Here is a 25,676-nt window from a genome sequence, read left to right as displayed (position 1 = left end):
TCCTGCTTCTTCCAATGCCCTTCTCTGTCTTCTGGGAGCTCCCAGAGACACACAGACATAATTTTACCTTCTCTCATTAGCAACCTTTGAAATCATTCAGAAGTTTGTTGACTATATGTAGAGCCCTGTCGTTTTACCTGCTTTTGCCCCATAATAGTCTTGTAAAGCAGCTTATTGCTGACCCCGTTTTACAGTGGTGGCACTTGAAGCCTCAGCCTGAGGCCACTGAGCTAGTAAATTTTCAGGGACCAGTTTGAGACCAGCATTCCTCCCACTGCGCCTCAGCTGTGGTGGTTACAATGTTATTTGTCTTATTGACTTGCTATCTGACTTCCTGGGTGTCTACCAGCTGGCCCTGGCTCTGCCCTCTAGACCCACACCACGCAATCTTCATTCCTTTCCCACATGACTGCCCTGTAGCCATTCAAAGAGCTTGTCTCCCCCAAGTCTCCCCACCTACTGCCTCCTCCTCGCCTTTTTCTGTCTTATCCTGGTTCTAGCCACTGCCTGAAATCCTTTTAGGAATAAGGCTGGACGGGGAAAAACAAAAGCAACCCCCTGTCCCACCTCTGAGTTCCACCCTCCAAGTCCCTGAACCTCACCTCCAGGGCTCTAGTGGCTCTGCCATGAACCCCACTGTGGGCTAGGAATCTGCTGTGCTCAGATACCAGACCCTCAGAAACAAATGCGTTTTCTGTTTTGTTTTGTTTTTTAGATGGAGTCTCATTCTGTTTCCCAGGCTGGAGTTCAGTGGCGCGATCTTGGCTTACTGTAACCTCCACCTCCTGGGTTCTAGTGATTCTTCTGCTTCAGCCTCCCAAGCAGCTAGAACTACAGGCGTGTGCCACCATGCCCAGCTAATTTTTTTTTTTTTTTTTGAGATGGAGTCTTGCTCTGTCGCCCAGGCTGGAGTGCAGTGGCCGGATCTCAGCTCACTGCAAGCTCTGCCTCCCAGGTTCACGCCGTTCTCCTGCCTCAGCCTCCCGTGTAGCTGGGACTACAGGTGCCTGCCACCTCGCCCAGCTAGTTTTTTGTATTTTTTAGTAGAGACGGGGTTTCACCGTGTTAGCCAGGCTGGTCTCGATCTCCTGACCTCGTGATCCGCCCGTCTCGGCCTCCCAAAGTGCTGGGATTACAGGCTTGAGCCACCGCGCCCGGCCTTTTTTTTTTTTTTTTTTTTTTTTTTTTTTTTGTATTTTTACTAGAGACGGGGTTTCCCCAGTTGGCCAAGCTGGTCTTGAACAACTGACCTCAGGTGATTCACCCGCCTTGGCCTCCCAAAGTTCTGGGATTACAGGCGTAAGCCACCGCACCCGGCCTTAGTGTGTCTATTTGATAGAGCTTTCTGCTCTGATTCTCCCTTGCTGTACACCTTTTCTCCCCTTCTCAGTGGCTTCTCTTGCCTATACCTCCTCCCCAGGGCCAGGTTTGAGAACATCCCCACGAAGTCCCCACCTTGCTTTTATTCTACCAGGACAAGACTGTGGTGGTGGCAGACTTTGGGCTGTCACGGCTCATAGTGGAAGAGAGGAAAAGGCCCCCCATGGAAAAGGCCACCACCAAGAAACGCACCTTGCGCAAGAACGACCGCAAGAAGCGCTACACGGTGGTGGGAAACCCCTACTGGATGGCCCCTGAGATGCTGAATGGTGAGTCCTGAAGCCCTGGAGGGGACACCTGCAGAGGGAGGACAGATGCCGCCCTTGCATCAGAGCCCTAGGAACTCCAGGGGAGGCCTGTGAAGTGTAGGACCAGATACCCAGAGCTGAGGATATTTTTCCCTTGCCAGGAGGGGCCTCACGAATTAGCTCCCTGAGCTTAGGGGGCTGGGAACTAATCAGTGTCCCATCCTCAGGGATAAGGTGAGGTCTGACTCTGGCATTTGTGCCTCAGGGATTGCTGAGAGCTCAGGCTATTGTCCCAGCTTTAGCAGTCTCTCTCCATGGTGAGAACTGAAGTGTGGTGCCCTCTGGTGGATAATGCTCAAACCAACCAGAGATGCTGGTTGGCATTCTTGAAATTAGGGTTGTGAGACCTCAGAAATGGTCTGAATATAATCCATTTTGGAGTCTGAGGCCCAGAGAAATTCGGTGAATTGCCTAGGAGCACACAGCTGGCTAATGGCAGAGCCTGGATGAATCCTAGTCTGGTTCTTTTCCACTTTAACATGCAGTTTCATCCTAGGCAGTGTTATGTTATAAGGGCTCTCCAAGGCAGGTCACCTAGGGCTGAGGAAGGACTATTTTCAGGTGATGTCTGTGCAGGACAGCCTGTGGGGTGTCCCTGCAGAACCTGTTCTAGCCCTGGTTCTTAGCTGTGGCTTAGATTGACCCTAGACCCAGTGCAGAGCAGATAAGGGATGTAAACTTAACAGCGTGCTCTCCTGTGTTCCCCAAGGAAAGAGCTATGATGAGACGGTGGATATCTTCTCCTTTGGGATCGTTCTCTGTGAGGTGAGCTCTGGCACCAAGGCCATGCCTGAGGCAGCAGGCCTAGCAGCTCTGCCTTCCCTCAGAACTGGGGCTTCTCCTTCTAGGGATGACTAGCTTGACTAAAATCAACATGGGTGTAGGGTTTTATGGTTTATAACGCATCTGCACATCTTTGCCACATTCGTGTTTCATTGGTCCTAAGAGGAGGACTGGCAGGGTTTTTTTGTTTTAGATGGAGTCTCGCTTTGTTGCCCAGGCTGGAGTGCAGTGGCACAATCTGGGCTCACTGCAAACTCCGCCTTCTGGGTTCAAGTGATTCTCCTGCCTCAGCCTCCCAAGTAGCTGGGACTACAGGCACCCACCACCATGCCTGGCTAATTTTTGTATTTTTAGTAGAGACAGGGTTTCACCATGTTGGCCAGGCTGGTCTTAACTCCAGACCTCAGGTGATCCACCCGCCTCGGCCTCTCAAAGGGCTGGAATTACAGGCGTGAGCTACTGCGCCCGGCCAGGTGTGTGTTTTTGGTTTTTTTTTTTTTTTTAGTTGAGGAAACTGAGGCTCAGAAGAGGGCAGTGGCTTACACATGGTCAATAAGGGGTAGGTGAGACTCAGAATTCCAGAAGGAAGGGCAAGAGACTGTTCATGTGGCTGTCTAGCTAACTCTTGGGCCAAATGTAGCCCTTCTCAGTTCCCTTCAAGTAGAAGTAGCCACTCTAGGAAGTGCCAGCCCTGTGCTAGGTACCACGTGGACAGAGTGAGGAATCGTGGAAAGATTCCTACCTTTAGGAGTTTAGTCAGGTGACAACTTATCTCAGCATATCTCAAAGACTCAAACACACACACATTCAAAGCCTTACTGTAATTCCTAGAAAGTTGTGATGGGTAGAGGAGAGGAGAGACAAGAATGGTTAGGATAATGAAGGAAAATTTCTTTGTTTTTTGTTTTTGAGACGGAATCTCACTCTGTCGCCCAGACTGGAGTGCAGAGGTGTGATCTTGGCTCACTGCAACCTCCGCCTCCCAGGTTCAAGTGATTCTCCTGCCTCAGCCTCCCAAGTAGCTGGGACTACAGGTGCGCACCACCACGCCCGGCTAATTTTTGTATTTTTAGTAGAGACAGGGTTTCGCCATGTTGGCCAGGCTGGTCTCAAACGCCTGACCTTAGGTGATCCACCCACCTCAGCCTCCCAAAGTGCTGGAATTACAGGCGTGAGCCACTGCACCTGGCCATGAAGGAAGATTTTTTTTTAAAAAAATTGTTTTCTTTAATATTAATTGAACACCTGTGTACAGAGCACTAGGTTGGTGCTAAAGGGTTTCAGACATGAATCAGATCCAGCACCTCAGAGAGCCTTCACTCTGGCAGACACACAGCCACAAGGAGACACAGACAAGGCAGCGTGGGATGAGTGGAAGTTGCTAGCTTCCAGATGCCGATTTGGAACACTTGGCTTCTGCAGTGAAGCCCCTTCTCAGTCCTCTTCAGTAACCCAACTCTCAGTGGATCCAGATCTGGATTATAAGATTTGGAGAGATGATTGGGGATTGAGAAGAGTTCTCTAACCTGTTTTACCACCTCCTCTTCTGCCCATCCTTCCTGTCCACATCCCAGCATCCCTTTCCCTTGCCATGTATCTGTGACCTCTGTAGTCCTTCGTAAACAGCTGTCTTCTTACCCTACAGATCATTGGGCAGGTGTATGCAGATCCTGACTGCCTTCCCCGAACACTGGACTTTGGCCTCAACGTGAAGCTTTTCTGGGAGAAGTTTGTTCCCACAGATTGTCCCCCAGCCTTCTTCCCCCTGGCCGCCATCTGCTGCAGACTGGAGCCTGAGAGCAGGTTGGTATCCTGCCTCTTTCTCCCAGATCGCAGGGTCCTGGGATGTTTGCCTCAGTCTAAGACCTGAGTGCTTCGTAAGCACAGGGGTGAGAGAAGCCTTCAGGTCAAGAATGTGGCTGTCAACCCGTTAGCCATCTGACAACTCATATGTACAGGTTGGAGAAGAGAGAGGTAAAGTCATAGCAGCAAGTAAGCTGAATAGGACACAGACACACAGCCATTAAAAGAAAGTTTATGGGCTGGGCGCGGTGGCTCAAGCCTGTAATCCCAGCACTTTGGGAGGCCGAGACGGGCGGATCACGAGGTCAGGAGATTGGGACCATCCTGGCTAACATGGTGAAACCCCATCTCTACTAAAATACAAAAACAAATTAGCCAGGCGAGGTGGCGGGTGCCTGTACTCCCAGCTACTTGGGAGGCTGAGGCAGGAGAATGGCGTGAACCCGGGAGGCGGGGCTTGCAGTGAGCTGAGATCCGGCCACTGCACTCCAGCCTGGGCGACAGAGCAAGACTCCGTCTCAAAAAAAAAAAAAAAAGAAAAGAAAGTTTATGGCCGGGTGCGGTGGCTCATGCCTGTAATCCCAGCACTTTGGGAGGCTGAGGCAGGCAGATCATGAGGTCAGGAGATCGAGACCATCCTGGCTAACATGGTGAAACCTCGTCTCTACTAAAAATACAAAAAAAAAATTAGCCGGGCATGGTGGCGGGTGCCTGTAGTCCCAGCTACTCAGGAGGCTAAGGCAGGAGAATGGCATGAACCCGGGAGGTGGAGGTTGCAGTGAACCGAGATCCCGCCACTGCACTCCAGCCTGGGCGACAGAGCGAGAGTCTGTCTTTAAAAAAAAAAAAAAAAAAGAGGCCGGGCACGGTGGCTCAAGCCTGTAATCCCAGCACTTTGGGAGGCCGAGGCGGGCGGATCACGAGGTCAGGAGATCGAGACCATCCTGGCTAACACGGTGAAACCCTGTCTCTACTAAAAAAAAAAAAAATACAAAAAACTAGCCGGGCGAGGTGGCGGGCGCCTGTAGTCCCAGCTACTCAGGAGGCTGAGGCAGGAGAATGGCGTGAACCCGGGAGGCGGAGCTTGCAGTGAGCCGAGATCCTGCCACTGCACTCCAGCCTGGGCGACAGAGCGAGACTCCGTCTCAAAAAAAAAAAAGAAAAGAAAGTTTAAAAGAAGGAAATTCACCCAAACCCACTGAATACGGTAAGTGTATTCATCTTTCGATATTCCCCTGTCCGTATCTACACATACACTTTTTTCTATAGTAAATAGTTCTGTATTTTGTCCTGCATTTCCCTTGTTACTATGCAGTCTTCCTGTTTATCATTTTCATCGACAACATGAAATTCTAGTGAGAGACTGTCTGAACATATTGTAATGTAGATGTTCAGGTTTTTCCAGTTTCTCTTTACAATAGGTATTAACTACAGTGAGCAGTTTTATGCATTTTGCTAATTTCTCCTTTAAAGAAGTATTTTCAAAATTACCTTTATTCTTCTCAGGTGATCATTTCATTATTACCAAAGTTACCCTAGGTTTTTTCAAGTTTGTGGTTAAAAAACTAGAATCTGGCTGAGAGCGGTGGCTCATGCCTGTAATCCCAGCACTTTGGGAGGCCGAGGCTGATGGATCACCTGAGGTCTGGAGTTTGAGACCAGCCTGGCCAACATGGTGAAACCCCATCTCTACTAGAAATACAAAAATCAGCCGGGCATGGTGGCAGGCGCCTGTAATCCCAGCCTGCTGAGGAAGCTGAGGCAGAAGAATTGCTCGAACCCAGGGGTGGAGGTTGCAGTGAGCCAATATCATGCCATAGCATTCCAGCCTGGGCAACAAGAGTGAAACTCTGTCTCAAAAAAAAAAAAAAAAAAATCTTTTGTGGGGTTTTTTTCCTGCCATCAAAAATCGTGTTTCTTTTAAAAACAAGTTCAAACATTACCGAAGTTTATAGCGTAGGAAATATGTCTTCTATAATCTCCCTTAACCAATATACCTCTCAACATTCTCCTCACCCCCAACTCCACCCTCCCAGGATAACCAGTTGGCACATAATCTTTATTTAAAAATTATTTTCAGCAGTCCACATTAGAGTTGAAATTTTCTGGTGGGAGAATCTATACCTTGTTCTTTTATAGGCCAAGGACCGCAATCCTTCAGTAACACCAGTGTAAGAGCTTGAGGAGAAACTGTGAAGCTACACAGTATTTGTTTTCTAATACCTCTTGTCAGTCATTCTAAATATCTTTAATTTATTTTAAAAATATATATATATAGTATTGAATGCCTACTGTGTGCTAGGGACTGTTCTAAGCACGTGGGTTACAGCAGTGAACAAAATAAAGGTGCCTATCCTCATAGAACATAGATTGTAGCATGGTATCTACTGTATCATACAGTAGATACAATAAACTATATTGAATATTAGAATGTGGCAAATGCTATGGAAAAAGAGTCAAGCCAAGTAAAGAGGATTGTTTAGGGTACAAGTTGCAATTTTAAATATGGTAGTCAGAGCAGGCCTCACTGAGGTGACATGACATTTAAGCATAAACATGGAGGAGGAAGAGTAAGCCTGAGCTGTCTTAGGCTTCCGGGGCAGCCAAGCCATTTCCATGGCACTAGGAGCCTGATGTTTCCAGTTCCACCTTTGATGACTGCATTTTCTCTAAGACATGGGAGGGACCTTTTCTCCTATTGTTTTTAAGTACTAACTCCAGCTAGGCCAGCCTTCTCATAGTGTTATCTAAACTTTATAGCAGATATATGAGGTAGCAGTAACATTATGTCCATTTCTCACAGAGGCACTACTAGATGAAGGAGTTTACCTGAGGTCATACAACCAGGAAGTAGCTGAGCCTAGATTCCTGCCACCCACCCCATGGCCCTGCTCATATTCCACCTGCCTCTAATTTACCTCTTTTCCTTCTAGACCAGCATTCTCAAAACTGGAGGACTCCTTTGAGGCCCTCTCCCTATACCTGGGGGAGCTGGGCATCCCACTGCCTGCAGAGCTGGAGGAGTTGGACCACACTGTGAGCATGCAGTACGGCCTGACCCGGGACTCACCTCCCTAGCCCTGGCCCAGCCCCCTGCAGGGGGGTGTTCTACAGCCAGCATTGCCCCTCTGCGCCCCATCCCTGCTGTGAGCAGGGCCGTCCGGGCTTCCTGTGGATTGGCGGCCTGTTTAGAAGCAGAACAAGCCATTCCTACTACCTCCCCAGGAGGCAAGTGAGCGCAGCACCAGGGAAATGTATCTCCACAGGTTCTGGGGCCTAGTTACTATCTGTAAATCCAATACTTGCCTGAAAGCTGTGAAGAAGAAAAAAAAAAGCCTGGCCTTTGGGCCGGGAGGAATCTGTTACTCAGATCCACCCAGGAACTCCCTGGCAGTGGACTGTGGGAGGCTGTCCCTTACACTAATCAGCGTGACCTGGACCTGCTGGGCAGGATCCCAGGGTGAACCTGCCTGTGAACTCTGAAGTCACTAGTCCAGCTGGGTGCAGGAGGACTTCAAGCGTGTGGACGAAAGAAAGACTGGTGGCCAGAAGGCAGTCAAAGGGTGTGAAAAAGACAGTGATGCTCCCCCTTTCCACTCCAGATCCTACCCTTCCTGGAGCAAGGTTGAGGGAGTAGGTTTTGAAGAGTCCCTTAATATGTGGTAGAACAGGCCAGGAGTTAGAGAAAGGGCTGACTTCTGTTTACCTGCTCACTGGCTCTAACCAGCCCCGGGCCCACATCAATGTGAGGGGAAGCCTCCACCTCATGTTTTCAACTTACTACTGGAAACTGGCTGAGAACTTAACAGGCAACATCCTTTCTGTCTGCAACAGTCACAAGCACAGGAAGAGGCTAGGGGACTAGAAAGAGGCCCTGCCCTCTAGAAAGCTCAGACCTTGGCTTTTGTTACTCATACTCTGGTGGGCTCCTTAGTCAGATGCCTAAGACATTTTGCCTAAAGCTAGATGGGTTCTGGAGGATAGTGGCTTGTCACAGGCCTAGAGTCTGAGGGAGGGGAGTGGGAGTCTCAGCAATCTCTTGGTCTTGGCCTCATGGCAACCATTGCTCACCCTTAAGCATGCCTGGTTTAGGCAGCAGCTTGGGCTGGGAAGAGGTGGTGGCAGAGTCCCAAAGCTGAGATGCTGAGAGAGACAGCTCCCTGAGCTGGGCCATCTGACTTCTACCTCCCATGTTTGCTCTCCCAGCTCATGAGCTCCTGGGCAGCATCCTCCTGAGCCACATCTGCAGGTACTAGAAAACCTCCATCTTGGCTCCCAGAGCTCTAGGAACTCTTCATCACAACTAGATTTGCCTCTTCTAAGTGTCTGTGAGCTTGCACCATATTTAATAAATTGGGAAAGGGTTTGGTGTATTAATGCAATGTGTGGTGGTTGTATTGGAGCAGGGGGAATTGATAAAGGAGTGGTTGCTGTTAATATTATCGTCTTGTTATATCTATTGGGTGGTATGTGAAATATTGTACATAGACCTGATGAGTTGTGGGACCAGATGTCATCTCTGGTCAGAGTTTACTTGATATATAGACTGTACTTCTGTGTGAAGTTTGCAAGCTTGCTGTAGGGCTGAGCCCTGAACTCCCAGCAGCAGCACAGTTCAGCATTGTGTGGCTGGTTGTTTCCCAGCTGTCCCCAGCAAGTGTAGGAGTGGTGGGCCTGAACGGGACCATTGATCAAACTAAATAAATTAAGCAGTTAAAGCAGTTAACATACCTGGCAATATGGAAAGTGAAAACATGTCTGGCTCAGGGACGTAAATGTAGAGGGTCTGCTAGCCACCTTCTGGCCTAGCCCACACAAACTCCCCATAGAGAGTTTTCATGCACCCAAGTCTAAAACCCTCAAGTAGACACCCATCTGCTCTACAGAATATGTACATCCCACCTGAGGCAGCCCCTTCCTTGCAGCAAGTGTGACTATGACCTTCTCCTGGCTTGGGTCTCACATGCCAGCTGAGTCATTCCTTAGGGGCCCTACCCTTTCATCCTCTTTATATGAATACTTCTATAGCCTGGGTATCCTGGCTTGCTTTCCTCAGTGCTAGGTGCCACCTTTGTCATGGGAAGAAATGAATGCAAGTCACCCCACCCCTTGTGTTTCCCTACAAGTGCTTGAGAGGAGACCTGTTTCTTGTTGCTTCCGCATATGGGGGATGTTGTGGAGTGACCACTGGGAAGGACAATGCTATCTGGTTAGTGGGGCCTTGGGCACAATATAAATCTGTAAACCCAAAGGTGATTTCTCCCAGGCACTCTCAAAGTTTGAAGAATCCAACTTAAGGACAGAATCTGGTTCCCAAAAAAAAAAACTAATCATCTGGAGTACACATTGCTGGCAGAACCACAGAGCAATGGCTGGGCATGGACAGAGTTCATCTGGGTATTCCTGAGGCTGAGAACCTGTGGCTGAAATCCCTTGGTAAAAGTCCAGGAGACACACCTGTTGGTATCTTTCCTTCTGTAGCCATAGTAGTCACCTTGCAGGGAACTTCCTCAGCCCAGGGCTGCTGCAGGCAGCCCAGTGACCCTTCCTCCTCTGCGGTTATTCCCCCTTTGGCTGCTGCAGCACCATCCCCGTCACCCACCCCTCAACCCCTGCTGTGTTCCAGACTTTGACAAAGGCTGTCTAGATATTCATTTTAGCTACCTCCACCTTGGAAACAATGCTGAAGGGGAGAGGATTTGCAATGACCAGCCACCTTATTGGGAGGCCTGCACACCTGTCCTTCCTGCAGCTTTAACCTGAAAGACTCCTGATGATGATAATCTGGACACAGAAGCTGGGCACGGTGGCTCAAGCCTGTAATCTCAGCACTTTGGGAGGCCTCAGCTGGTGGATCACCTGAGATCAAATGAGAACAGCCTGACCAACATGGTGAAATCCCGTCTCTACTAAAAATACAAAAATTAGCCGGGTATGGTGGCACATACCTGTAATCCCAGCTACTCCAGAGGCTGAGGCAGGACAGTCGCTTGAACCCAGGAGGCGGAGGTTGCAGTGAGCCGAGATCGCGCCATTGCACTCCAGCCTGAGCAACAAGGGCCAAACTCCATCTCAAAAAAAAAAAAAAAATTCTGGACACAGGCTGCAGTTGTCACCTTCTAGTAACAGGGCCAGGATGAATGAAGAAAAGGCCCAGAGCTTGCCACACAGGTGTTAACAAGGTAACACAAAGCTTCTCAACTTATAGGGAATGTTCCTATTACCTCTCAAAAATTTGGCAATGTGGAGTCTTTTTTTTTTTTTTTATTAAGTCAAATGCAGAGCAATTTCCCACACTAAATGCAGGTGTCAGAATGAGGTATATAAAACATGTATAGAGAGAAATGCCTTTATAGAAAAGTAGAAACCAGTAATATTCTCTTCTCCAGCATCACTAACACCAAGAGACCCCCTGAGGTCTAGGTCCCCAAAGCAGATGGCTCCATAGAAAGCCCCACTAACCCCCATCTCCACATTGGGCAGTGGAAGGGCTCTGAAAAGGAAGCTCTATGGCCAGGGGCTGCCAGGCCTTCGAGTGTGACATCAGGGCTTAGAGGCCCTGCTGAGCTGCTACCACAGTGCAGTGGAGAAATGTTGCAGTCAGTCAGGAAGCTGGGCTCTCGCCATGCCAGTAGCTTGCTTATGACCTTGGGCAAGTCGCTTTTTCCTCTCTGAGGCCCTGTGTCCAAAAGGTTTAATGAACCCTTTCTAATGATTCTTTGATTGTTTTATAAGTTAGGGGCTGTGACCCTAGCCCCACTGCCCTACAGGAAGGTGCTGGCCTGGAGGCCCACAGGACCACCTGCTAAATCAGGCCCACCTCAGGAGCAAGCCCTAAAGTGCTTTATTATCTTGCCTCTGAGCTTAGTTTCCAGGTTAACCTCTTAGAAGCAGCTCATAAGGCCCCATAGTATAATTCCCATAGGTTAGCTAACCACTCTCTTACCTGTGCAAAATGAAGACAGGTCACTATCCATCCCTGAAGAGGAACAGGCATCCCAGGTCTGCCTCTGCTCCTGTGGCCAAAGCTGCTCCTGTGGCCAAAGGCGGAGCAGATCCTTCCCTATCCTCTTCCTAAGTGGAATGCTCAGTGCAATTCTTCCCTTCCTTTCCTTGTGAAACAGGAAGAGTCCCTGGGCCCAGGCCTGGCCCATAGTTGTCAAGGCACATCATTGCTAGCAAGCTGGAGCATACCAGCAGCCACAACCTAGATCTCATTCTCAACCCAAAATTTCTGACTTCTGTAGACTCACTTCTGGTTCTCAGAGGTCAGTAGGGAGTTCCATCCCAAATATTTTAAAAACTAAACATATTTTTTCGATCCCATCCCTTGACCTGCTTTACCTTAACCATGAATAACAGTGTATGCCACTGAAGCCCATGATGGAGACTGAGGCCATCTTAGTAAAGCACAGAGGAGCCTGGGGGAGCTCCCCATCTATCCCTGGTTCAGCTCCAGGGGTGCAGGCAATGTTTGGAAGCCCTTAGCAGCAGCATCACTGTGGGAGCTGCCACTGTCTCCATCCACAGACAAAATCTGCTCCAAGGGATGGAGAAGGAGCACTGTTAGGACCCTGCCCAGCCTTACCCTCAGCCCACAGTGCCATCTGCTTCTGTCACTTATTAGGATTCACCAAAAAAGGAGGGGGAATGGTAGGGTTTTAACCAGAACACAAAGTAGTAGATCCTCCCAGCTGTAGGAGGGTGGGCTGTCCTGCACCAGTGTCTGCATGGGCTCCTGCCCACTGAGGGGACTCAGGCCCCAGGAGTCCCGGCCTGGCCCATAAGAGGAGTGCTGCCCTCCTGAGGGTCAACTGGAGTCTGGCTGGTGTGGACCACGACAGTCTTCTCATCCACAATCTCACAGGTAGGGTTGGTGAAGGCAGACAAGGGCAGAGTGATTCGCTGCATCTCCCTCTCACACATTTTCTGATCATGCTGTTCTTTCAAATCCTTCCCCCTGGCAGGAAAAAAAAAAAAAAATTCAGGCTATGCCTCCTGCATAGTTTTGCTCATTAGATGGCATCCCTGAGGTTCAGCAGTAGCAGCAGCTTGCCATCGTCACAACAAATCAGTGGCTGAGCCAGGACTCAAACTCGGGTCCAGGATACTAGGATATCCATTCTGCAAGACTGCGTTTAACTCAGTAAGAAGCTCCTGCACCTCTGGTCTTAGGTTCTCCATCTGTAAAACAGGGTGACAGCAGTATGGACTTCCTACAGCTTCACCAGGGCTCAGTGACAAAGTAGAGGACAGAGACTTTTTTTTTTTTTTCTTTTTTTGATTGAGACAGGGTCTCAACATGTTGCACAGGCTGGTCTCAAACTACTGGGGTCAAGCCAGCCTCCTGCCTCCCAAAGTATTGGGATTACAGGCATAAGTCACTGCACCTGGCCAGACAGAGACTCTTAAAGCAAGACACAGTTTTGTTCTTTCAGCCCAGGGCTCCCAGAGACCCTGAGAACTATCTGAACTTTGGACCTAACCTATAAAGTTGTCCAGAAAACTGGCCTGATCATCCTGCTGTGAGACAGCCTTCTTATCCTTAAGTCTCAGAAGGTGTGAGCCCAGGCTGGAAATGGACCATCCCTAACCCATGCAGGGGGCAAAAAGGACTGAGGGCTGCTTGGGTCAATGGGAAACAATGAAACAATGTCATCAGACCTCTCAGAGTTTTCACATACCTCTGAATTTTCATGGTGCTCACTGACCCGGTCAAACCACGGTATAACTCCATTTTACTCATGGAGTGCTCATTCCATGCTAGGGACTTAATACACCTAATCCCACATCATTCTCAGCTCAACCCTAAGAATTAGGGCTTATTCATTTTATAGAGAAAGAAATGGCCTAGAGATGTTAAGAACGCTCTCCAAGGATGTGGTGGGCTCAAATCCATGTCTCTGGCTGATGCTCAGAGAAGTTCTGACCTGCCCAAATTCACCCCACAAAAAATGGTGGAGCAGGGACTCAAACCCAGTCTTCTGTCTGCACAGGTAGGGTCCTTCCCACTGGACCAGGCCACCCCTAGTGCTGACTAGAGGGCTTGAGTGCCTGGCACACTGCACACCAGAACCAGCACTCAGGACCCAAGATAGCATCCTCCAAAGCCAGCAACTAGACATGGGTCCAGTTGTTAGAGGAAAGAGCTTCTTCCCAGGAGCAGTTGATGGATGACTGAAACAACACAGGGGCCTGCTTCAGATCTCAGGGGCATGGCTAAGATCAAATGGATTACACATCCATCAGGATGTTCAATAGAATGACTTCTAGAGACTGGGGAAGAATACTGGGGAAAAGGAGTGGGGGAGGGAAGAGGATAGAGGAGGAAGGTATCTCAGACCTGTTTTTAAACCGTCCAGTTCTCCTTACTTGTATTCTAGTACCAGCTCAGCCTTAGCTGTGTGATACTTGGCAAAACAACCTCTCTGGTTTCTTCATGTGTGAAATGGAGACAATATATGCCTCAAAATATGATAATGAAGGTGAAAGCACTTTGAAAATAGTGAAACTGCTATAAAAATTCATAAAGGGACTAGGCATGGTGGCTCACACCTGCAATCCCAACACTTTGGGAGGCTGAGGAGGGAGGATTGCTTGAGCCCAGGAGTTCTAGACCAACCTGAGCAAAATGGCAAAACTCCAGCTCTACAAAAAATAAAAAATTAACCAGTTGTGGTGGCGCACACCTGTAGTCCCAGCTAGTCGGGAGGCTGAGGCAGGAGAATCACCTGAGCCTGGGAAATCGAGGACGCAGTGAGCTGTGATGGCGCCACTGCACTCCAGCCTGAGCATCAAGAGTGAGACGCTGTCTCAAAAAGAAAAAATCCTAAGAGGTTATTATGATTTGCCCTGAATTATGACGTGACCCATCAAGCAACATTATCTTAATTTGATTTTCCGAGGAAATTCTCTTACTGACCAGCCAAATCAAGTATTGTTTATGTGACACCAGTAATCCCTTCTTCCCTGGGCCTTAATTTCATCATCTGTGAAAAAAGGAGTTGGACTTGATAATCTCCAGGGCCCCTGACACTCTGTAAAATTCTTCACATGAGATATGCTAATTCCCTATTTCTCCCTGTAAGGTCAGAGGAAGCAAATCTGTGAGCTCATCCTCCTGAATCACCCTGGGTGATGGTTTCTGAACATGCAAACCTGAGGCTCCTGCCCTATCCTTCTCATTAGCTTCTGTACTGGACACCATCAATTGCCACAGCAGAAAAACTCCCAGAGCACCCAGAGGGAAAATGAAGGGACAGTGTTCGTGGGTGGGTGGTCTGTATCAAAGCCTCCCTGACTCACATCCTGAGATTCACTAGCCTTGAGCACTGTTCATCAGCACAGCTGCTACCACGTAGAAGGAAACACCTCCATAATAAAAGCCAGTTTCTTCAAGGCTGCTCATGTAGGGAGAAATCTGGAAGGTCTGGGTTTAATTTTATTAAGGGAGTCCCTAAGCCTGTGGAAGACCAAAAGGCAATTTACAAAAAAAATGGAATATACAAGTATCTTTTGCCGAGGTTTGAATTTCAAAATCTAAGGGGCTGGAGTAAGAGGGAAAGCCAGGAATTCACATTTCCTAAGTATGTACTAAGGTGCCAGGAAATGGCCTAATGGCCTTCCCATCATCCAGGATGAAAAGAGCTACCTATGCACATGCTGGATGTCTTTTGTTTTGTTTTGTTTTGTTTTGTTTTTGTAGATCAGTCCTGCCATGTTGCCAGGACTGATCTCAAACTCCTGGCCTTAAGGGATCCTCCCGCCTCTTGAGGCATGAACCACCATGCCCAGCTATAATCCCCCTTTTTTTTATTTTTGAGGTACAGTTTCCCTCTTGTTGCCCAGGCTGGAGTGCAATGGCGTGATCTCGGCTCACCGCAACCTCCACCTCCCGGGTTCAAGCGATTCTCCTGCCTCAGCCTCCCGAGTAGCTGGAAATACAGGCATGCACCACCATGCCCAGCTTATTTTGTATTTTTAGTAGAGATGGGGCTTCTCCATGTTGGTCAGACTGATCTCCAACTCCTGATCTCAGGTGATTCACCCGCCTCCGCCTCCCAAAGTGCTGGGATTATAGGCGTGAGCCACCGCACCCAGCCTAATCCCCCTTTTATAGATGAAGAAACTGAGGCTTTTGGGTTTAACTTTGGCACCCTGCTTTCCTCAGCAACCTCCTTTACCTGTGGCCAGCTGAGCTGCTGATAATGGCCAGGCTGCATCATATACAAGTCTTCAGGGAAAAAAAAAATCAATTTGTATTAATGGGGCAGAGCAGGGCTGGAAGAGCAGTCAAGGGTAAAGGAAGCAGATGCTGGGACTAGTCTGGATTAGTCTTACCATTTACAAGCCCGGAAGCACACTCAATCCTATGTGCCTGCTGTTAATGGTACCTGTGAGTCCTGGAGGTGCAGTGACTGCTCCCAGCTCCCTCGGGAGACCTTTGAGAGGCCACTAGGCCCGCTACACTGACCATCAGGCAGCCTAGCCTCTTCTCACTGCTTGGGGTAGGGGCTGGTTAGCCGGGGTGTTGTGTGGCAGCCAAGAAAGAACAAAAGGCTTATTCACTGACTTAGCTCCTCTCCTAAGAGGGTGGAGTGGTGTTGACCTACAGTTTTTCCCTCCCCTTTTTAAATAAGACTTCCCCCTGAAGCTAGTGCAGACACTACACTTAGCTCCTCAGTCACAGACTGGCTGTTTGAACCTCGTGGCCTAGACTACCAGGACAAAGAACTAGCCAGGCTGAGCTCCCACCCACCCCCATTTACAGCCCTTCCTCCCCTAAGAGGAAGCCTGGTGCCTGCCCACCCTTCCCAGCCAGGGAAAAGCTCCGTCCCATTAGGCAAGCCTCATGGCCTTTGGCAGAGCTCAAAGCTTAAGAGTACCTACCCTGACTGCTTGCTCCAAGGCCAGGGTGGGACTGGGAGCTCAGCTGGCCAGAGAGAGCAGGTGTAGATGAAGCTGCTGCCTGCCTCCAACTTCCTCTCCCAGAGTATGGAAGCACCACAGACCCCGTTCAGACTACATGGGTCTTCTTCAATTATTACTCTGAGCTGCTATTTTCCCTGTCAGAAGCAGTGCTGTGCCACACTGCTGCTCAGGAAAAGCTCCCAAGGCAGCTACAGGTAATAATCATAAGAGCAGCCAACATTTATTTCCTGCTTTAATAAGTAAGGCCCGGCCGGGCGCGGTGGCTCAAGCCTGTAATCCCAGCACTTTGGGAGGCCGAGGCGGGTGGATCACGAGGTCAGGAGATCGAGACCATCCTGGCAAACACGGTGAAACCCCGTCTCTATTAAATACAAAAAAACTAGCCGGGCGAGGTGGCGGGCGCCTGTAGTCCCAGCTACTCGGGAGGCTGAGGCCGGAGAATGGCGTGAACCCGGGAGGCGGAGCTTGCAGTGAGCTGAGATCCGGCCACTGCACTCCAGCCTGGGTGACAGAGCGAGACTCCGTCTCAAAAAAAAATAATAATAAAAAAAAAAATAAGTAAGGCCCTACTGTATGCTGCCTCGAACTTCCTCTCCCAGGTTATGGAACACCAATTGTATGCCTAAACTATACTGTCCAATTTCATCCTCACAACCTATGTGGTATCTATTTTGACCTGTTTCATAGATAGGAAGGCAGATGCAGAGAAGTTACACTCTTTAAGCAAATGGCAGAGCTGGAATTTGAACCCAGTCTTACCACCAGCAATACTGTCTTTTTAGGAAACAGAGTTGGGAGGATCATCATATCTAACCCCCTTACAGTACAGATGAAGAAATTGAAGTCCAGAGAAGGTAAATAACTTGTCCAGTGTAACATCCAGAATACGTGAAAGTTCCAGAACTAGATCTTGTTTCTTCTGACTTTAAACCCAGCCTTATTTTTTAAGTTTCTATTTTTCCTACTGTCCTTTGTGATTCAAAGCAAATTTACATGAGGCTACTGGGCCTTGCTGGACTTGTTGGAGATACTGATAATCCTCAGACATACGTTACTAGCTGCGTAGCCTGGCCATTGTACTTAACTCTGTTAGGTCTCAGCTCCTCACTGTAAAATGATGTAACAGTGCTCCTAGTGTGGTTGTGAGGCTTAGTCAAGATAATCAGGAGGCTGGCTGCAGTGGCTCATGCCTATAATCCCAGCACCTTGGGAGGCCGAGGCGAGTGGATTGCCTGAGGTTACAAGTTCGAGACCAGCCTGGCCAACATGGTGAAACCCATCTCCACTACAAATACAAAAATTAGCAGGGCATGGTGGCGGGTGCCTCTAATCCCAGCTAGTCGGTAGGCTGAGCCAGGAAAATCATTTGAACCCAGGAGGCGGAGGTTGCAGTGAGCCGACAGAGCGAGACTCTGTCTCAAAAAAAAAAAAAAAAAGAAAAGAAAAAAAGATAATCAGGGAAGAAAAAAAGATAATACAGTAGGGCCTTACTTATTAAGAAAGCATGAAATAAATGTTCGCTGCTATTGTGATTATTACCTGATTGGTGTGCTATTGTTTCTGTTTACATTTAATACTTATAATAATCTTAGATGGGTGGGTGTGAAGGGGGGATGTATCCCCATTTAACAGACAAGATATCAAGGCTCAGAGGACACCTGAACCCTACAGCTCTTTTCAGGACACTCTGCTCTCTGACTTTAGGAAGAAATGGAGGCTGCAAGCTTGTTTTTAGCCCACATGCGGTTTCCTGTTGTACAGTCTGTTCTGAGAGCAGTTCTGCTGAGGAAAGGAGTGATCTGGTCGTTAGTGACAGGGAGTCTGGTGACTGGGTGCCCTGCCCTGAGTTTATTGGAAAATAAATTTTAGGCCTTAGGGCAGTCTCATGACAGCCTAGAGGAACAAATCTAGAAGAAAAAGACTTCCACTGGGCACCAGAACTGAGCTCAGAATTAAGAATGTTTAGTCAGTTCAAGCACCTGGAAGGCCTGGAAACTGTCACAGGATTGCAGGACAGCCAAATGCTGTCGAGTGGCTGGGGAAAAAGGAAATCTTTCAAGGACTAAACTCAGCCAGTGTGGCTTAGGTCTGCTTATGAATTGTAAGGCTAGGGCCACAACATCACTAACTCTGAAATGAATAAGCAGGTGTCCCTGGACCGCCATGTCAACCATCCCATTGTGGGAAACAACCTCAGACTGGGAGTCAGGATGTCCTCTCAAGTCAATGCTTTCCCTCTCTGGACCTCTGCTTCCTGCATCACAAGAAATCAGACAGCACTAGTCCATTACCCACTTTTTTTTTTTTTTTTTTTTTGAGACAGGATCTCACTCTGTCACCCAGGCTGGAGTGCAGTGGCACAATCATGGCTCACCCCGCAGCCTTGACCTCCCAGGCTCAGGTGATCCTCCCACCTCAGCCTCCTTAGTAACTAGGACTACAGGCGCCCACCACCATGCCTGGCTAATTTTTGTATTTTTTTGTAAAGACAGGATTTTGCCATGTTGCCCATGCTGTTCTCAAACTCTTGGGCTCAAGCGATCCACCCGCCTCAGCCTCCCAAAGTGCTAGGATTACAGGTGTGAGCCACTGCGCCTGGCCCATTACCCACATTTTTTATTTATTTATTTATTTTGAGATGGAGTCTTGCTCTGTCGCCCAGGCTGGAGTGCAGTGGCACAATCTCAGCTCACTGCAACCTCCGCCTCCCAGGTTCAAGTAATTCTTCTGCCTCAGCCTCCCAAGTAGCTGGGATTACAGGTGCCCGCCACCACGCCTAGCTAGTTTTTTGTATTTTTAGTAGAGACGGGGTTTCACTATGTTGGCCAGGCTGGTCTCGAACTCCTGACCTCATGATCCGCCCGCCTCAGCCTCCCAAAGTGCTGGGATTACAGGCATGAGCCACCACGCCCAGCCACATTTCACAGAAAAGAAAAATAGCTATCATTTACTGACCACTTACTATGTGCCACACCCTGAGCTAAGTAGTCACAAGCCTTAGCTTCACACAATGATGTGGAGTAGGAAATTGAAGCAATTTGCCCAGGGTCACAGAGATAGCTAGTTAGAGGACTTCTCTCCACCAAATGCTAGGTGTGTAACCTCAGGTAAAGTATATAATCCCCTCTTGCCTCAGTTTCCTCATCTGTAAACTGGAGATAATAACATTTACCTCATAAAGGTGATTATGAGAATTGAGTTAAAGCGTGTGCTTGAAGCAGTGTCTGGCATATGGTACATGTTTGCTACTGCTGTTATTATTATACCCAAACTTCCCCTTTTTCATCTGTAATGAGGAGGTTGACTACAAGGCCTCTAAAGATGCCCTGCTGGGTGATCCACTGAGGCTGTGGGCTCAGACATGGCCCTCACCACTGGAAAATGCAGGCTGCATGCCAGGTATGGTGGTTCATGCCTATACACTTTGGGAGGCTGAGGTAGGAGGATCACTTGAGCCCAGGAGTTTGAGACTAGCCTGCGCAACATAGTGAGACCCTGTCTCTACAAAAAATTTAAAAATCAGCCAGGCATGGTGGGAGATACCTGTAGTCCCAGCTACTCGGTGGGGGTGGGTGGGGTTAATCACTTGAGCCCTGGGAGGTTGAGGCTGCAGTGAGCCGTGATCGCACCACTGCACTCAAGCCTAGGCAATAGGGCGAGACCCTGAAAAAAAAAAAATCAAAGAAAAGAAGGAAAGAAAAGAGACGGACGGACGGAAGGAAGGAAGGAAGGAAATAAATGCAGGCTACTGTGTCACTTTCCTCACAGGAAGATTTCTCAGACCATAGAGGAGAATATTACAGACACCCAAGGCTAGAAGTCAAATCCCCTGATTTTGCCCAAGAATAGCAACTAATTTTCCAGAATCAGCCAGTGATGTAAAGACAAATGCCAGTCTGGCTTACCATCATTCACCAGTCACTGATGGGCATCTCGTGGGACCTTTCAAATAAGCATTCTTCTCCTGCTGCCCCAGCCACAAGTCATGTCCTTGAGTTTCATAGGTCACCTCTTTGGCTTTCTCACATGTGGTGAAGAGTGGCAAACAGACTTTCTGTTCTGCATCTCACTTTTTTCTTCCCTAGCAGAGGAGATCCCACTGCTTATAGCTCAGGAAATGTAAGCCCCAACTGCAAAAACAGTGGCTGGAAACCTTTTCTAGTAGCAGAATTTTATAACTCACAGAAAGAATTCGGTCTTAAGGTCCCTGCAATCAGTGTCCAGCCTGATTTCTGCAGTGCCACTCGCTTCAATGCCAGGCATGTTGGATCAGACAGCAGGGAATTTGCTATCAAAACAGCTGGGTCTGAATCCAGGTTCTGCCACTCCCAGGCAGTGTGACTTTGAGCAAGTCTCTGACAGAGGCTTCTTCGTTTGTAAAATGGGGAACAAGAAGATACCTCACAAGGCTTTTAAGTGAGGTGTAAAGGCACCAAAGGAAAGGGTTTGTCCAAGGTCAGCAGATAAAGACTAGGACCAAGTCTCTACATCTTGAGCTGATTTTCAACATCTTGCTTCCTTTTGGGAAAGAAAGCCACAAAGTTTGATTTGACTTTGTGTACCTTCCTCCCCTCCTCCTCTCAAGAGGGCCCAGAAGAGAAGCTACTGACCTCTTGTAGGAGTAGCCCAAGATGATGCCAGCTCCGATGGCAATGATGATCACCATCATGGTAATGCCCAGCACGTAGCCTGCCAAGGACAGGACACAAGGTCCCATTAGCCACACCCCAATCAGCAAATGACATCTCTTGATGAATCCCAACAAGGGCAGGGGTGGGGGACCGTCATACCCAGAGTTCCCAGATCCTTTTTCTCCTTGGAGTTCATCCGCACCCGCTGGCTGATCCCAATCACTGGCTGCACAGCGGCCGCCTCACTCCGGGCGGGCAGGGTGTTGGCAGGAGCGAACACCTGCATCTCATCTACACCTGGCCCTTCAGACGCTTCCTCGATTTCTGTCGTGGAGGTTGGCAGGGCCTGGGAGGTGGTCTCTGGAGATGAGGTGGGAAACAGCTCTCATCAGGGACTGCCCTGAGTGAATTCCACAGCTGAACCTGGTCCGAGTGTTAGGGGACATGTAGGTGGGTCACCTAAGAACGTCCCCCCACACACAACCCAAAGTCAAACTCTGCCCTAGAAGCAAGATCAGGCCTGAGAGGACTGAACCATCTCGGGGACAACGCAAATGAAAGGGGAAGGCCGTAGGGAAGGGCCTCTCTCCTGCATCCCACGTCTCTATCTGTACAAATCCTTGCTATTTCTCAAGGCCCCTCTAGGTTGCCGTCTTCTGCAGGGGATTCCCCCCATCTCCACTCCAGGAAACAACCCATGCTTCCTCTGAGCAGCTCACATCTAAGCGTATGCTCTGTGCCAACCCTTAGGTGAGATGCTTCACTTTGTGCAGGGAGCAGTGGCTCACGCCTGTAATCCCAACACTTTGAGAGGCCAGGCCGGCGGCGGGCGGATCACCTGAGGTCAGGACTTTGAGAGCAGCCAGGCCAACATGGTGAAACCCCGTCTCTACTAAAAATATAAAAATTAGCTGGACGTCGTGGTGCACGCCTGTTATCCCAGCTACTCAGGAGGCTGAGGCAGAAGTTGCAGTGAGCCGAAATCGCGCCACTGCACTCCAGCCTGGGTGACAGAACGAGACTCCGACTCAAAAAAAAAAAAAAAAAAAAAAAGCTTTACTTTGATTATCCCATTTAATCCTAGAAAACTGTCTTGCTGCTTTGGGAGCAAAAAGCCTGCGCTCTAGAATCTAAGAAATGTGAATTCAAATCTGTCCCCTGCCACTGCCTTCGGTCAATCGCTTAACTTCTCTGAAGCTCAAATCCCCCAGACGGCTTCTTCCCAAACGGCTTCTTCCCGCGATGTGTGTCGGGGGAGGTGGGGGAGCGGGGGTTGTGAGCAGTGTGGGTCTAGCGCACTGCAGACCCTCAGCAAACGGTCAACAAACGCTGAAGGTCCAAAAGCCACTCCTCGGGGCGCACGGCGGAAAGACCTAGCCTCGCCCCGCGGAAAGACCTAGCCTCGCCCCGCGCAGTTGTTTACAAGCGCTCGCCGCGGATGAGCTCATAAGAGTGGCGGCGGTGGCCAATGGGCTTTGAGCCCCGTGGCCTGGAGACAGCCCTGGCCAATCGGACGGCGCGGAGGCGGAGCGGGGCCGGCCGGCATCGCGCGGCTGCACGTGCGCGGCGGTTGTCCGCCGCTCCCAGTCAGCCCCAGGAGCGGGGATTCCCGGGGTCCCGGGTAGGTACCTGGACATCTGAGGTCCTCGCAAGGCCGTTTCTCAGGGACGCCAGCCTCGCCACTGACGTAGCACCAGGGCCCGCGCGGGTCCTCGTCCGGGTTTCGGCAGTAACTGTGATTCCCGGCGCCTAAGAGGGAAGAGAAGGAAATGTGTGCTGGGGCTGGGACCTGGACGGCGACTGCCGCCCGCCAGCCCCGGCGCCATCCTCCGGAGGACACTTACCCGACACGGGGGCCGAGGCCAGCCCGCTCTGCGCGTCCAGCCAGTTGAGGCAGAGGAGGCCCGGCGCGGGGGAGGTCTGGTCCTCCCTGTACAGGTGGCCGTTGTCCCAGAAACAACCTGTGAGGAAGAGAAGCCCCCGGACACAGAGTAGCGGGCAGCGAAGGGAAGACGCCCAGCGTGGCGGGCAGGGGAGCTGGGACCACCCGGGCCGAGCCCCAGCCTGGCTAGGGGACCCTGGGCCCTGCTGGGCCTCCCTGTCCTCTCCTGGCAACACCCCACGTCCTCCGCCCCCTCCCCACAACCCTACACACACCTCAGAGGGTTGCTGTGCTGCCCGAAAGAGACGGAAAAGAAAGCGCCTGTGAAGCCCCCTAGCCTGTGCCTGGCCCTTAGTCAACGTTCAGAGACTGTTAGGTTTTATTTATTTATTTTTGAAACCCGGAAAGCGCTGCAGAAGTGTAAAGGGTTGTTACTCTTGAACTTGTGACCACTTTGGAGGAGGAGATGGAGAGAAGGAGGCCTGGCTTAGGGTCCCTTTGAGGAGATGGGAGTTTTGGGACGGTGGGCGCCCAGACGTGACGTTTATCCCTGTGTTGTAATGGTCAGTTACATAAACTCCGGTGTTTCTTCCTCCACGGATACGGCCACCTACTGCCCGTTTAACAGGCAATACTCTCTCCCAGGAGAATTCTCCAGGAGCCTTGACTCCGTCAGGCAAAAGATTCAAGAGAGCCTCAAACAGAGGAAACCGGCCTCATCGCTGACTGGATGAGACTCCAAGCTCCCACTCCCCTCTGCAGGAGAACCACAGGAGGAGGCTGGGGAAGGAGGACCACACCATGCAAAGGTCTTAGAAAGAACAGGGCTTGGGGAGTAGGGGAGATGAACCCCCAAGCTCCATCCACTCATGAGCAAGGAAAGGCAAAGAGAAAGTGGCTTCTTGCCTTTGTTCTTAATGGCAAAGATGGAGCTGCAAGCCCCTGACAAGGAAAGGAGGGGTGGAAAAGCTTTCACAGGACAACAGAAACCAGCTAAACGCTTCGTTTCCTGTCATCCTGGCCCTGTATGGGGGACTTTACGCCTTCTGTTTCATGAAGTTGCTGCGGAAAGGAAAGATTGTAATCTCACCTCCAGATCCGTAGGCTTCTGCTAGGAGCATGTTGCTGACGAGGAATGCTTGTACCCAGGCCAACAGCATCCTTGCCTCCTTCGTCTTGCAGGTGATTGAACGACCAGTGTTTAACTGGGGCCCCCTTTGCGGCGGCTCTGCCTCCCGGTCCCAGCCTTGCAGTCAGACCTGCCCTTGTTATGCTCTTCTGGTAAACAGCCTCTCTTTAGAACTGGGAGCTTCCCAGCTAGCTTGCTGCAGCGCGAGCTGTTTTTCAGCTGAAAGGCGCCCCCTGGGTCCTAAGCCTCCTAGGTCATGCAAAATCTGACTCTGAGCCAAGAAAGGAACTCAGCCAAGAGATATGCAGGTTGTGCTTAGCAGTTTGAGACCTGCGAGGCTGCATCCCCAGGGTTTTTCATCTCTTCTGTTTCCATTTGTGTGAGTACAGAAAAAATAATTCTATCAAGGGGCATCATGGGATGTGGGAAATTATAAGCAATAGAACACAGAGCACTTTAGGGAGTTGTGCACCCAGGAGGAATTCATGATCTCATAGGGGGCAAAAATAAGAGTATCTGGTGGGGAGTGGAGTAACACTTTTTTTGTTTTTGTTTTTTTTTTCTTTTTGAGACAGAGTCTTACACTGTCGCCCAGGGTTGGAGTGCAATAGTGCAATCTCGGCTCACTGCAACCTCCAACTGCCGGGTTCTCGCAATTCTCCTGCGTCAGCCTCCCAAATAGCTGGGATTACAGGTACACACCACCACACCCAGCTAATTTTTTGTATTTTTAGTAGAGTCGGAGTTTCATTTTGTTGGCCAGACTGGTCTTGAACTCCTGACCTCGTGATCCGCCCGTCTCGGCCTCCCAAAAGTGTTGGGATTACAGGCGTGAGCCACCGTGCCCGGCCAAGTAACACTTTATACCCATCCTTGAAAAAGAAAAAGGGCCTTTATGAACACTGACACTAAAAAAAAACAAAAAAACAAAACAAAAACAGTATAACTTGGCCAGCGTAGAATCTGTCACATTGCTTTACTTACATTTGAGGTTTTTTGGGGTGTTGTATATAGTAGTAATATAGAAGGAGTATCTTTAGTTGAAAACACATGTTATGCAAACATGGAAAAATTTGCTCAGCTACATTGTAATAGTCTGCCCTTTCTGCCAGCCCCGAATTGTATAGAGGAAGTTAAGTAAAATGTTTGCTTTTTTTCCCCCTCACCCTATAGGGAATCCATTTGCTGTAATTTATATCCATCATTAAATCTCAGCATATCCATTTGACTTAGGCCTTTTGGAGTTAGGCGGAAGGACCCTTCTTCCTGTTTGGCTGACAGTTCAAGTTCCCAGGCAGCCTTAAGAAACTGAGAGATAGAGCAGAGTGATTTGCCAAGACTACCTTGTGACTCAGTCAGATCCCAAAATAGAAATGGGAAACTCTGTTTCGATCTTGCAGGCAGTAATATAAGGAGGAAAACAACTTTCCAAATTTTTTTTTTTTTTTTTTTTTTTTTTTTTGAGGCAGAATCTCTGTTTCTCAGGTTGGAGTGCAGTGGCACCATTTCCGCTTACTGCAACCTCCACCTCCCAGGTTCAAGCAATTATCCTGCCTCAGCCTCCCAAGTAGCTGGGATTAAAGGTGTGCGCCACCACACCTGGCTAATTTTTTTTTTTGAATTTTTTTTAGTAGAGATGGGGTTTCACCATGTTGGCCAGGCTGGTCTCAAACTCCTGACGTCAGGTGATCCACCCACCTCGGCTTGTCAAAGTGCTGGGATAACAGTTGTGAGCCACTGTGCCTGGCCACTTTACTAAATAAATTTTAAAAGCTTTATCAGAGAAGAAAGCTAATGTCAATTCAACTAATCTGAGGTGAATTTGAATT

At 49.4% G+C, this 25,676-nt stretch overlaps 2 protein-coding genes across 5 annotated transcripts in view; one reads left to right on the top strand and one right to left on the bottom strand.

Moving 5' to 3' along the window:
• The window catches only part of LIMK2 (LIM domain kinase 2), a 67,729-nt gene extending 58,738 nt beyond the window's left edge, over positions 1 to 8,991 (top strand). For all 3 annotated transcript variants that reach the window (XM_025399250.1, XM_025399251.1, XM_025399252.1), the window contains 4 exons: positions 1,475 to 1,649; positions 2,398 to 2,453; positions 4,117 to 4,274; positions 7,208 to 8,991. In XM_025399250.1, the coding sequence (XP_025255035.1) occupies positions 1,475 to 1,649; positions 2,398 to 2,453; positions 4,117 to 4,274; positions 7,208 to 7,352 (534 nt within the window). In that variant the 3' untranslated portion in view covers positions 7,353 to 8,991. The remainder of the gene's footprint in view (positions 1 to 1,474; positions 1,650 to 2,397; positions 2,454 to 4,116; positions 4,275 to 7,207) is intronic.
• Positions 8,992 to 10,518: 1,527 nt separating this feature from the next.
• Positions 10,519 to 24,373, bottom strand: PIK3IP1 (phosphoinositide-3-kinase interacting protein 1). 2 transcript variants are annotated; one of them, XM_025399253.1, is made up of 6 exons: positions 23,809 to 24,373; positions 22,681 to 22,797; positions 22,466 to 22,585; positions 20,996 to 21,196; positions 20,816 to 20,894; positions 10,519 to 12,234 (listed from the first exon to the last, which is right to left on the bottom strand). In XM_025399253.1, the coding sequence occupies exons 1-6, from the start codon at positions 23,876 to 23,878 to the stop codon at positions 12,030 to 12,032; spliced, it is 792 nt and encodes a 263-aa protein (XP_025255038.1). In that variant the 5' UTR covers positions 23,879 to 24,373; the 3' UTR covers positions 10,519 to 12,029. The 2 variants fall into 2 exon arrangements, with proteins under 2 accessions (XP_025255038.1, XP_025255039.1); XM_025399254.1 differs by lacking the exon at positions 20,816 to 20,894.
• Positions 24,374 to 25,676: the final 1,303 nt, after the last annotated feature.

Source organism: Theropithecus gelada, chromosome 10 (genome assembly GCF_003255815.1).
Source record: "Theropithecus gelada isolate Dixy chromosome 10, Tgel_1.0, whole genome shotgun sequence".
NCBI classification, from domain to species: domain Eukaryota; kingdom Metazoa; phylum Chordata; class Mammalia; order Primates; family Cercopithecidae; genus Theropithecus; species Theropithecus gelada.
This window is presented reverse-complemented; position numbering and strand designations above follow the sequence as displayed.